This window comes from Asterias amurensis, chromosome 20 (genome assembly GCF_032118995.1).
Source record: "Asterias amurensis chromosome 20, ASM3211899v1".
Taxonomy (NCBI): Eukaryota; Metazoa; Echinodermata; class Asteroidea; order Forcipulatida; family Asteriidae; genus Asterias; species Asterias amurensis.
In genome coordinates, this window is record NC_092667.1 from 6006236 (window position 1) to 6019081 (window position 12846).

At 39.9% G+C, this 12846-nt stretch overlaps 1 protein-coding gene across 1 annotated transcript; it reads left to right on the top strand.

Moving 5' to 3' along the window:
* Positions 1-572: 572 nt before the first annotated feature.
* Positions 573-12827, top strand: LOC139952508 (protein EFR3 homolog B-like). Its single transcript, XM_071951656.1, is given in 24 exon segments — positions 573-966; positions 1887-1963; positions 2210-2337; positions 2571-2721; positions 3248-3369; positions 3783-3926; positions 4198-4326; positions 4547-4625; positions 5076-5388; positions 5662-5800; positions 6257-6305; positions 6436-6529; positions 6947-7104; positions 7433-7594; positions 7859-7892; positions 7895-7989; positions 8342-8418; positions 8538-8560; positions 8563-8589; positions 8592-8660; positions 9449-9534; positions 10207-10371; positions 10611-10660; positions 11111-12827. Coding segments are annotated over 24 exon segments (2490 nt in total). The 5' UTR covers positions 573-959; the 3' UTR covers positions 11223-12827.
* Positions 12828-12846: the final 19 nt, after the last annotated feature.

The window sequence follows — 12846 nt, forward strand, 5'->3', positions numbered from 1 at the left end:
GAGCGTGCATGCACTGATTCACGTATTATGATTGCAGCAAAACCCCAACGGCCGAACATTTCCCATGTCATTCATGACATGCACTTAGCTTGTAAAAAAATGGCGAACGTGTTCCGTCGACCAAGGGCGTTTAATTTACTGCAAAAGGACGGTTTTGCACGGGGGCGGACACAACTGCATATGCAAATGTGTCCGGGCGGACACAATTGCATTATGCAGCAGCGTCCGGGCGGACACGATTGCATATTCAAAACCGTCCGGCGGCGGACATTATTGCACATGCAATAATGTCCTCCGGATAGTATTGCATAGAGGACATAATTGCATGCGACACCTGATTACAAACTGTTATTTGTCTCTCTCTTTTCTATGGATGTATATAATAATATGCGGTAAACATCAGTGGAGTTGGAGCTAATAAAGGGCGGATAAATTGGTGGCTACGTGCGGAAAAAAGTATCTATAATGTTCGCCTTGTTGAAGATCCAATGTGCGTGCGCAGGTTTAAATGCATTTGCGCGCGGGCTCGTCCAAAAGAACGGCAATGTCTCTTGAGGGCGCTGTTGCCAATTAGAGTTCGGGAAGAAAAAATGGCAGATCTGTGAGACTGCCTGACGATTAAATCTTCCAACTCTTTCAAAATAACTGTTTCTGTGCTTTTATGGCAAGCCATCTGATTTCTACGATGTTATCATGAGTTGACACCCGTTTTGGCATACTTTGTTCAGCACACAACAACAGTAAGTGGAGAAGAACCCTTCGTCTTGTGTGACTTGTGGTGTTCCGATTTGTTTGGGAATTGGGCGGCGGCTGAACGGGAACTGTCTATTTTGGAAATTCAAAGTGCAGTTGAATTGCTTGCACTGTTGTTGGTTGCAGCAGTTGACTGCAGTATCACTAGCACTAGTGCAGTGTGGGCGAGACAGCTTGCTTCCAAATCGTTCAGTGGTCAACTCGTGATGCCTGGTAAGTTTTAGGCAAATGACATCTCTCCTAAATAAATTCCTAATTAATTGTTTTTTATACAGATCTAAAAATGTTAATTATTTGTTTGGTTAGTTATTATGCCTTTTTAATTATCATGGTTATTATAACATGGAGGTAGCTCCATGGTTATATGGCAATATAAATATTATTATTGGTATTATCCAGGCATTTAATTGTATTGAATAATAACAATAAGAACAATAATATTATACAAATATACAGCATTTATTTATAAGTCGCACTTTCCGGTAAACTATTATTCAAAGGCGCCGGTCTAAGTAGTATACTGGTACGTACTAGTACAGCAGTAGAAGCCTAACTAATTACAAAAATTGAACATAGGCCTATATTGAACAAATTTAACCATTTAATTTTAATCAAAAATTGTGTATGTTTATTTTCTCTCGAAAAACTATTAAACCCACAATATTTCCCAACACTTTTGTTAAACTGTGATTTCATTTTTGGTGCAATCTTCGTTAAATGCATGAACTGTGTGCACCAAATTTTATTTTGAAATATATTTAAAAATGCTTTCACCAATCCAATTTGTATATTATTTAATTTTTACAAATGTTGTTATTGGCTGATAATGCAAACTGCACTGTTATTATTTTTCTCTTGAAAAAAAAAACCCAACATGCAATACTCAAAACATTGCATTTTCATTTGATTTCAACATTATTTTCCTTAAAATTTATATTAAATTGATATTTTCGATTTTTTCGTTTATTTATTTATTTCCAAATTGATCTGAAACTGTGGTGCATGTACTGCATGAGTGCCCCTTTGTCCTTCTCTTTTTTCCCCATTTTGCCCCCAACCACCCCCATTTCTCCCCATTGTTTTTGGCACAAAACCAGGCTCGCTTACCGGCATGACCCATTACGTTTATGCAGGTTGCTGTAACTGTCTTTCTGCGTTCAGGCCACGCTACAAGCGCCTTGTTGAAAGCATCTACCCAGCAGACCCCGAGGTAAGTCTGATCCACTACTAAACCAAGGATTTACGATACAACATCGGGCCTGTATGCTTTGTTTTTGAAAGGGCAAAGGCACCAAAGAATTTTCTCTTTGGTAAAGGGCACCCTATGAGGAAATTGTAAATTTCTATGACCAGGGGACATGGGAACAATCGCCTTCATTGCCTCTGCTCTGTGAAATATCATGCTTGCAAAGGTATACTTTGCTTTTATGTCACTGCATATATTATTTTGTTTCAGGATGGCTTGGTGCGGAGTAACATGGAGAAATTGACCTTCTATGCTGTTTCTCATAATGAGAAACTGGATCGGATTGGAAGTTACTTGGCTCATAGGCTGGATAGAGATGTCTACAGGCAGAGGATTGGGTAAAGTAGAAGATTAAACTATGAACATATTATGTACTTCAGGCACTTTCTCAAAACTTGTTGAGGTTTCTTCACAGATGTAGGGTGTCATGGCCGAGTGGTTTAGGACATCAAACTCAAGTTCTGGTGATTAAGTCATCGGATTGTGGGTTCAAATCCCGGTTATGACACTTGTGTTCTTGGGCAAGATGCTCTACTATATATTTGCCTCTTTTGTTTCTTCTCACTTTCAGCTACGTGTTTATCTCAATGAAAGCTCTGGATCAGTTACTTCTAGCCTGCCATGCACAGAGCTTGAATCTATTTGTAGAGAGCTTCTTGAAGATGGTACACAAGCTGCTGGAATCCAATATGCCGGAACTTCAAGTTCTTGGAACCAACTCAGTAAGTTACCACTAAAAGTACCCCCCCCCCTCCCCCACCCTCTCTTCTTAAGCTCTGTTGTTGTCAGTAGCAGAGTGAAGATTAGGATTCCACTCATCATACTTGCGCCCCTTGAGCAAGGTACTAAACCATAGTAATAATATTTAAGTTTGGGAAGGTTTTGCATAAAGTGCTCGCCACTATAGCACTGGTTTGATTCCTGGCTTGAGCCATGTGAGATTAGAGTTGTGCCATGAGAGTCTTTCTACTGGCCCTCTGGTTTTCCTCCCTAAAAAAATGAAACATTTTTTATCTCTGACTGTGTTCGGTGGTCGTGTATGGGTTGATGTGGCTGGCTGCCCTTGCATGCCAGCAGCTCGAACGCGTTGTAGCTGCGTGCTTCGCAAATCAGCTTCTCAGCTACAAATAAGGATGATAAGCCTTCCTTATTATAACTATTATTATTACTGTGATTAAAAACCTGAAATACATCATGGAAATGCCCAATAAATTTTGTTCCTTTTTGTGTGTTTTTCCAACGCTGTAGTTTGTGAAGTTCTCCCAGATTGAGGAAGACACACCCTCCTACCATAGGACCTATGATTTCTTCATCGCTAAGTTCAGCTCCATGTGCCATAACAATAGCGACGATGCTGAGACAAGACGCAAGTAAGTATATGGGAGTTGAGGCATTGTGTAGTGAGGTATCAATTTGATTTGTGGTAACACTATTTGCTAGGTAGATTCTGTTCTTTAGAGTAGATTTTTGAAATTCGGGAGACTTCTTAGTTCTGAAATGAACTGTCCTTCTTTTTGACTACTACCTGGGCGGAAGGTAGGAAATCGGCCGTGAAGCTAATAATGAGAAGTCCCCTTGATCCACTAAAAGCTAAAGTAGTAGTCCCAGGGTGGTCCTCTCACATCTAAAACTGAAACTTCTTCATTGTCTTCTCTTCATTGGGTTCTTGGCTAATGTAGTTTGCTTTTCTGAGAGTCCTTGACTTCACGACCAGAGTCCTTGACTTCACAACCAGAGTCAATAAATGAAATAATTTATTTCTTGTTTTTTTTCCTGTATGTAGGATTCGTCTTGCCGGTCTGAAAGGACTTCAGGGCGTGGTTAGGAAGACGGTTAGCGATGAACTTCAAGTCAACATCTGGGACACGACCTACATGGACAAAATCGTTCCCTCTTTTTTGTTCAACATGAACGAGGGCTTTGACAGGTTAGTTGAGTTTAACTTTTTTTATCCAGGCTCAAACAACTGATTCTACTGTCGATGGGTAGAGCATACAATTCCAAACAAACATTGATACATTAAGTTTAGCGTGTTGTGGCCAAGTGGTCTAGAGCATCAAACTAAAGTTCTGATGGCTGAGCCATCAGAGTGTGGGTTCGAATCCTGGTCATTACACTAATGTTCTTGGGCAAAACACTTGACTATTATTGCTTCTTATCACCCAGAAGTAATTGGGTAACATGTTCTTTTATTTCAGCAATCTTGAATCGCCAGTCCATGAGCATCCAGAAGAGAGGCCAGAAGTGTTGGCCGACAGCTGTCTAAGAGACGTCATGAGACGAGCAGCATACGCAAACATCCACGCTGTTATTAAACCGGTGCTGAAGTAAGACTAAAGTATTTATACATTTATACCTTTACTTCTGAGGTACATATCAGAGGTTTGAGGCAAGTTTTTGTGTGCAAATGAAGGAGGGTTTCTCTCAACAACCATTTGTTGATATTCTAAATGGATGCCATGGGTGCTATTTACCCCTTCGGGTGTACAACCCTCTTGACCCCTTCACAGAGCCTGCAATAATTGTATATTGTATCATTGTTTACAGACATCTAGACCTGCATGAGCTGTGGGTTCCAAACAACTTTGCCATCAAGGTGTTCAAAGGAATCATGTACTCTATACAGGTTAGTCTTTCAATCATTTAAAGGCATGGGACACTATTGGTAACTACTCAAAATATACATTAACATACAAACTATCTCGGTAACGAGCAACGGAGAGCTGTTGATAGTATAAAACATTGTGACAAATGGCTCCCTCTGACGTAACGTAGTTTTTAGAAAGAGTTATTTCTCACTAAAATATTTGAATCTGAGAAATACTTTAAGCCTGAAGCCTCTCTCAGGCATCTGAAAGTTTTGGTCTCTACGTTTCAAACAGTACTCTGCTTGTCTTCAGATCATTCTCCTGAATGACGGGCAGAGTATACCAGTCAAAATGTCGAGACACTCTTACCAAAGGAAATGTCCACATCGTTGAAGGTGTAAGTTTACTAGTAATAACTACTTTCTACTATCCACACCATCGTACACTTCAAACTTCCTTGGTTTTATTTCCTTGCCTAAAAAACCCAGTCCCAGTACGGCTATGTCACGCCACACTTTCTCCTGCTCCACTTGGATGAACACATGAAGAACACACCCAAAATTAAACGCAGCATCGTTGAGGTTCTGAAACAGATCGTAGCCATCGCTGCGGACGGCGCCGTCGGACCCTCCGTTCTAGAGATCTTCAATACTCTGTTGCGCCACTTGAGGTCGTCTGTTGATGAGCGCCTGTCAGGTGGACAGGCCATGTCTGGGAGCCAGTCTGCGTCCGACTTACAACAGCTCAAGTTTGACGAGAACGAGGAGATACTGTTTGAAGAGGCAATCATTGATACTATAGGTGAGTTGAAATTTGAAGATGTTACTCTGTACTCCATAAACTGCCCAAAACTGCCCTGCCTGTTACTCCACAATTTCTTGATTTTGTGCAATTCATAATCATAGACGTTAAATTAATTTTTGCATAAAAGAAATTGGCTGTTGCCAGCTTGGTGTTTATATCCCCTTGTGGGAGTTTCCTGAGTTCCCTTGATGGGAAAATCATCTAAACAAACAAACAAACAAACAACCAAATATATATAAATATAACTTGCCAATGGTTTATTTGTTCAAGGTGCTTTTGCAAGTATTCTACCGGATTATCAGAAGATTGAGATAATGATGTTCATTATGGGTAAGGTCCCGATGCCTAAGGATCGTACTAGCACCCAGCTGCAGGAAGATGATCATCCACTGGCTTCATTTGCTAAAGGGTTAGTCTACTTCACTGAATCATTCAGTCAATATCAGACACATTGTTATAATTATTATATATTTCTGGAAATAAAACCAAGGATGCCTAAGAAGTGAACTTAATCACTAAAGCTTGCAAGCTTGAGGAAACCTGTAAACAAGGGTGCTTGGGATGTGAACCAGAAACACTGGGGTTAACCCCTACCCTTTCACTGGAGCTTGCAAGCCTGAGGAAACCTGTACGCAAGGGTGCTTGCTACGTGAACCAGAAACACTGGGGTTAACCCCTACGCTTCTATGATGCGTGTTATGGGTTCTTTTACGTGCACTACAAATCCTAGTACACAGGACATCCCATCGCTTAATGTCACTTAGCACTAATGCTAACAATAGATGCTCCAAGCTTTCTATTTACTCACTTAAATCGTAATCAATTGCTAAAATTTGAAACAAAAAACCTGTCTTTGTAATTTCAGAGAGGGAGACATCCTTGTGCAAGATATGCTTCTTAAAAGTTTACTGGAGGTAAGGTGTATTTTTTAAAGTACTTGGAACTAATTTCTGAAAGTTAAAATTTTATGTTCAAAGGTTTAAAAGGCATAAAAACACCCAAACAACAATAATCAATGTTTTCATCATCTGTATTGGTTTTCAGGTGGGAACTAAATACACAACAAATTCCATGGCAACCACTTTTCCAGCGTCGTTCTTCCAGCCTCTACTCAATATGTCCGTCGTACCAAACCCAGGTATGGAAATAAATCGGTTTTAATTATTCACATCAACAAAAATAATCTCTAAGAGGTACCACTGTCTTGCTTTTGCTCAGAGTGTCTCAAAGCCACATGTAAACTACAAACATAGACAAAATGTTCATTTGACTCAAATTCAGTTTTGTTTATATCGGACAACGGCAAACATTTTTTCTATTGTTGCCGAGCTGTGATCCTTGGCTTTAAAGCAGTTACAAATTGAGACTACTGGCAGAGGGCGACTGCCAACACATAGCTGGATAGCTCACTTGGGAGAGCATCGGCACAGTAAACAGGAGGTCGCAGGTCAAAGTGCCACTCTAGTACATTGTCAAAATCAAATCAGATTTGAATCAGGCTTGCAGTCCAGTATGTATTTTGAGTTTAAGTCAAATCACTTATGTTTTTGTTTAGGGATTCGAGTTGTTGTTCAGGAGATTCTGCACACGCTTATTGACCGTCATGAGAATGTCATCAAGCTCTATGCAAACCGAGGTATCGTCAAGAATATTGGGGATCTTGAACTGAAGGTGGAGAAGGCGTCTCGCCAAGACATCATGTTCATGAGAAAGGTGATTGATTTAACCCTTTAGTTCTCAAACTGTCCTAAACCGCCCCCAACTGCCCAAACCGCCCCAACTGCCCCCAACCAACAGAGAAGGTTGGGAAGTTGTATCTTGGGTAAAGCCCAGTTCATACTTCCTGCCAATGCGAATGCGATACAATTTCTGGCATCACAAATTCACACTGAATAGTTTGCATCAATTAAAGTGTGCTCAACTGCTCCGAAACATTCGCTTCGAAAACAGCCAAATGGCATAAAAATTCATTCAACTGGCAAGGCTTGACTGTTGTAGTCTCAGGAAATTTATAATTGTTTTTGTGTTCTTCTCTACTCAGCATGGTGCTGAGTTCCAGTGGCACATCTTTGAGAATCTGATCCGATCCCAGAACACTACCAAGAACTTTGTAGCCATCTACTGCACGATGTCACTGCTGTGTGTGGAGCTAGGCACGGATGACATCCTGGTGGGATTGGTCAAGCTAGCCCTGGCACTGCAGGTACTTTCTGTCAAAATGAGTCTGGAATTGGGGGTTATACAGTAGACCCCTGAAAGGGATTTTACAAGGCATGTCTTCCAGTGCCTGGTGTTCCTCTTTGTACAGGTAATACAAGTATAGCACGGTAGATGAATGCCTGTGCAAAGGAATATTAAACCCCCAAACAAAAACTTAATAAAAGTCGAATAATTTTGACAAATATCCACAAAATTCTTTACACCCCTTGTAATTTTGTACAATTTTAATTGCTTATACTTTTTCTAGGATCATGCCTGTGACCCTACCTCCAAGATACCGACTTCCATCAATACGCAATCCACGCCATCGTAGCACAGTACTTGAATTTGATTGGTCAGTTGACTGCTATACCATCATTGTGTCAACATGTCTGGCAGGTAAGTAGTTACGTTAAATAAGCAGGCATCACCTAGCCTCTCCAACTGTCATGTCAAGGCTTTAGGCGGCAGCAAACATACCATACCAGGACCCATTCATAGAACTGCTTAAGCGGAAAATATTGGTTGACACATTTCTGCTAAGCAGAAATGAGCAGGATACCAATAACAAATTGTACATGTGACGTGGCAGTTTGGCTGGTCACCTTGTTCTGGTAAGCATAATTTCGTTGTGCTGAACTGCTTTTTGTGCTTAAGCAGCTTTATGAAATTGGGCTCAGGAAAATTCTTTATTTTGGATATTTTGATACTTGTGTACTATATGTGCTCCCTTCTGTTTTTTTATGCAAAGGTGATCGAATCGAGGCGGAAGTCCACTCCTCATCTTTTGCCGCCAATTAGTGTGGAAGACAAAGTCCCAAGTACAGGGTGAGTGCAGATAACCTTCTAATGTGGAGTAATAATAATAGTTGATTGTTATATCGCACTTTACACACCAGAAGGGCACCTAGTCATTTATTCTCTTTGTAATTTTCCATTTTGTTTAGTCAAGGAAGTCTGGCACCTGAACTGCTTTCCAAGTTGACAGTATAAGTGAAGCATTGGAAGCAGTGGTCATGATGTATCCCGACTCTCTGTACCCTACATTCATGTACAAGAACCAAGGAATGGTAAGTCTTTTGCTTAACAGTTTTCTGCTTAGCCAAAAATAAGCAGGACACCAGTCGCAGAGAGTACACGTGGAATGGTACTTTGGTTAAAACCTGACTTAGATAAGCAAAATTCTATGGTGAAGTAGCTCTATGTAATATTCACTAACATCATAAGGCCACTTTACAGTGAGGCTACACTAAACTGATTTGAGATGTGGACTCAAATCAAATGTCACCAGAGAACATTGCCGCCTACTTCTGGGGCTGAAACAGGGTCACCCCCTTTACAGTCCGTAAGAATGTGAGCATGGTTATCATCCACTAGGAGCTTGGCTGGTAAAGCAGAATGCCGTACCCCCCCCCCCCAACTTGTACATAACAACTCTTTATCCCCGATGCAAATCTAACATCTCTGGTATCGCTGCGGTACCCGCTGCTAAAATATAGGATTCAAACTGGCCTCTAGCTGCCGGGCAACCTCGGTAGTCTAGTTGGTAAGACACTGCTCTAGAATTGCAAGGGTCATGAGTTCGAATCCCACCCGAGTAACATGCCTGTGATATTTTTCCACAGGACTTGGGAAAGTACAGAGTATACAGTGCTAACACACATCGGTGTATGGGTAAAAACTAAAATTAATAGCAATTATGGGTTAGTGCCTTGCTCAATGCACAAGTCTCCTGACCGGGTACGAACCCACACTCTGCTGACAACACCAGAGCCTGGGTCCAGAGAACTAGACTGCTCAGCCTCGACACGCCTAAATTATGCAGTGATTACAATTGATTTCTTTTCTCTGTTTGTAGTTGACACACGTCCAAGGAGTGTAACAGACGCTGGCTCCATTCATGTTGACTTTGAGCTACTCCAAGCTTCAACAGCGGGGGTAAAGGTAAGGATAGGAGCATGAAAAGGGACCAGCACTAAACATCCCCTTGCAAGACTATATAATAAATCATCAGCAGAAATGGGACAAAGGTATGACAGATCTTACTCCAAAAGTGACTGAGATTCAGATGGGCAGTGCTGGAGGAGCAAACTGGAGATGGCTCAACTAGTTTTATTCTAGGAGCATTAGAATTATCTCGATCAAGAGGGCACCCTGCAGCAACATTTTGTGGACACCCTGGAGCAGGACTCTGTAAAAATATCATGACCTACCAGTTATCATCCAGCGAAGAGACCAGCGTCCAATTTCCAAGCTGTTAAGAATAGAAAAAACTGCTTGCAAAATACTTTTGCTAAGCAAGAAATGAGTGGGGTACTAGCGCTGCAATGGATTGTGTATGGTATTTTGACCGTAACCTATTTTTGCAATGCAAGAGATTTCTGTGCTAAGCAGGTTTTTGTGCCGAGAAGGCTTTAGGCTTAAGCTGAAAGTATTGCTTTACAATTGGTTTGCTAAGCAGATATGAGCAGGACACCAATCACAAATTGTACGTGTGACATGGTAGTTTGGTAAGCGTAAATTTGTTATGCTTAGCTACTTTATGATGATGATGATTCAAAATAAATAAATAAACATTATTACAGTCATTTTCATTGTATATTATTTTGTTTACAGCAGAAGCACCTGACTGAGCATGTGACCTTTGAGAGTTTGAAGCAAGTGTTACTGAGTGGCATCAATGATAGCTCAGTCGAAGAAGAACGACAGAAGAGGTTGGACGTTCTCCATAGCTTCAAGAACTCCACACTGGATGAACTGGCTGCCGCAGCAGAGGTTAAAGTAAGTTAGAAAATAGAGTTTCATGGCTCTGCTTAACGTAAGCAAAGAATTGGCACTTGCGGAAGGAAAGAAATCTGCGTTTACGTCAATCATATTTCGTGGGTTAGCGGGGAATTTTTGCAGAAGCAGTCAAGGGGAAAGAGATGAAAAGAGAAAGAGGCCTCCTTCAAAAATAAACAGGCATAAATTACTCATTATTGACATTGTATTTTAGCATTTTGCTTTTTTTGATTTGGCAGAACGAAAAGTGGCAGCAGAAACTGAATGAAATTCTGGACACTGTAACAAAGTGAGTACTTTTATTATTGCGATCAAGTTTCTGAGAATGAAATTGGGGATGCCTCATAAGTGAACTTAATCACTGTAGCTTGCAAGCCTGAGGAAACCTGTTAACAAAGATGTTTTCTATGTGAACCAGAAACACCAAGGTTAACCCCTACTCTTCCAAGATAAGTGTTCTTGGGTCAATCTTAGTACATGGGACCTAAAGCTTAATGCCCCATCTAAAGGACAAAGCAGTTATTATAAAGTATCTTGCTCAATGACCCAAGTGCATAGACCAGGACTCGAACCCACACTCTGCTGAAACTTCAGTGTTTGAGTGAGGTGCTCTTAACCACTCGACCACAAATTATCTGCTAAGAGTTATTTATCTCTCCAAATATAAAGTAGGGAACTTTTGTTTGCTGTCTATGGTCCATCACCTCATATTTTCCCTTGCATCTCATTTGTATTGCAGGAGTCCACAGACACCAGCAGGGAGCCCGACTAGGCCAGATCCTTCAACGCCCTTACAGTTTCAATCAGTCCCAACGTACGAGATGAAATTTCCAGAACTTTGTGTCTATTAGTAGAGTCATTTATTTTTTTAAATATTTTAAGTTTTACCGTCTGATCAACAAAAGCCCTGGTCACATTTTAGACATACTTAATTGTATGTAGATGTGTTTATATCACTCATTTGGGTTTTTTATTTCATTTTTGAATAAGATGGATTTATTAGTGGATGTGTTTTATGTATATTTTAAATTCCATTTGGGTCAGTGTACAAACCTATCACCAAAATAGTGGTATTACAGTATTTGTGATTTCATTTAAAACCTTGTCATAGGATTCGTACTGCATTCAGCAACCCAGCACTCTCGTTGACCTAGTGGTAAGACATCTGTTCTGGAAAAGGTTGTGGGTTCGAATCCCACCTGAGCATTACATGGCTTGTTGATTTCACACAGGACTTAAAAGAAAATGCCGCTTTATAGTCATTGGGGAATGGGTAAAACAAAATAATATTCTTTATTTTGGATGCACATTAACAAATAATTCACGGTTTGTCACTAGTTTCTCCTGACTTATGACAATAGATTGAACTCAAAATTGTACAGGTTTGTTATTTCATGTACCAGTACTTGGTTGATCACATAAAACATGAACACTGTCTGCCAGTATTTTGTAAGCTCTACCAATCCTGCATAATACCCTTAATGATAAAGAAACATTGAAACTCTAGGAGTGCAATAACAGGCTTAAGTAGCATTTTTGTTTAAAGAAAAAGAATTTTATCTGCTAATGTGTAATATGTAAAGGTATTTAATAGTAATTATTTTATATCAAATGTCATTATGATGATTGTGTACAGATAATCCTCAGAAGTTAAACTCTTCCTTATTTGTATTTGTTTTTAAATCAGTTCTTGGTATTAGGTGCAAGTTGGGTTAACGGATCATTAAAGACAAAAATGATTTTTTTCTTCCAGTGTTTTTTACAAACTGTGCTTGCTGGAAGGTTCTGTGGCTGATTTGTAAACATGTATCGGATAACATGGTCTGAAGAACTGATAACTGAAATGGATTACAAACACAAGATACAAGTCTATGATTTGAAAGGGGATGTATTTGTTTTTATTGTCCAAACTAACGGTGAACGCGCCGCCAATTACAGGAAAGGGAAAAAAGTATAAACAAAATAAATAAAATGGTAAGAATTGAAATTAGAAAATATAAAATAAGGTTGTTTCAAACAGGAGACAAAGTTGGAGTTTACTTTATTTGAGACTATATCATGTAAATTGAAGTAGGGTCAATTTAATTTTGAAACGTGGGTCAAATTGGCTCAAGGACTATTTGTTGATTGGTGGCTGATTAACTGGTACTACATGGTAAAATATATGGCTACTAGTTATTACTGACCTCTCAAATGGTCATATATTGTGTATCCCATGGATTTAGTTGCATAACTAGAGTGGGTAGCCCCTCCCCCTTCTTTGCCCCCCCCCCCCTCGATCCACCCAAATGAGATAATATAACATGAAAAAATAAATGGTTTGATACGATAAATGTATTTGCCCCTGTTTTAATTACCACCCAAATGAAACTGTCCGGTTATCCCTCTATATGTAAAGCATTTTTTCAGAGACTTGGATGGTAGGGAGAACTATTATAAACTTGCTGGAATATGAACTTAATAAAGATTTATAAC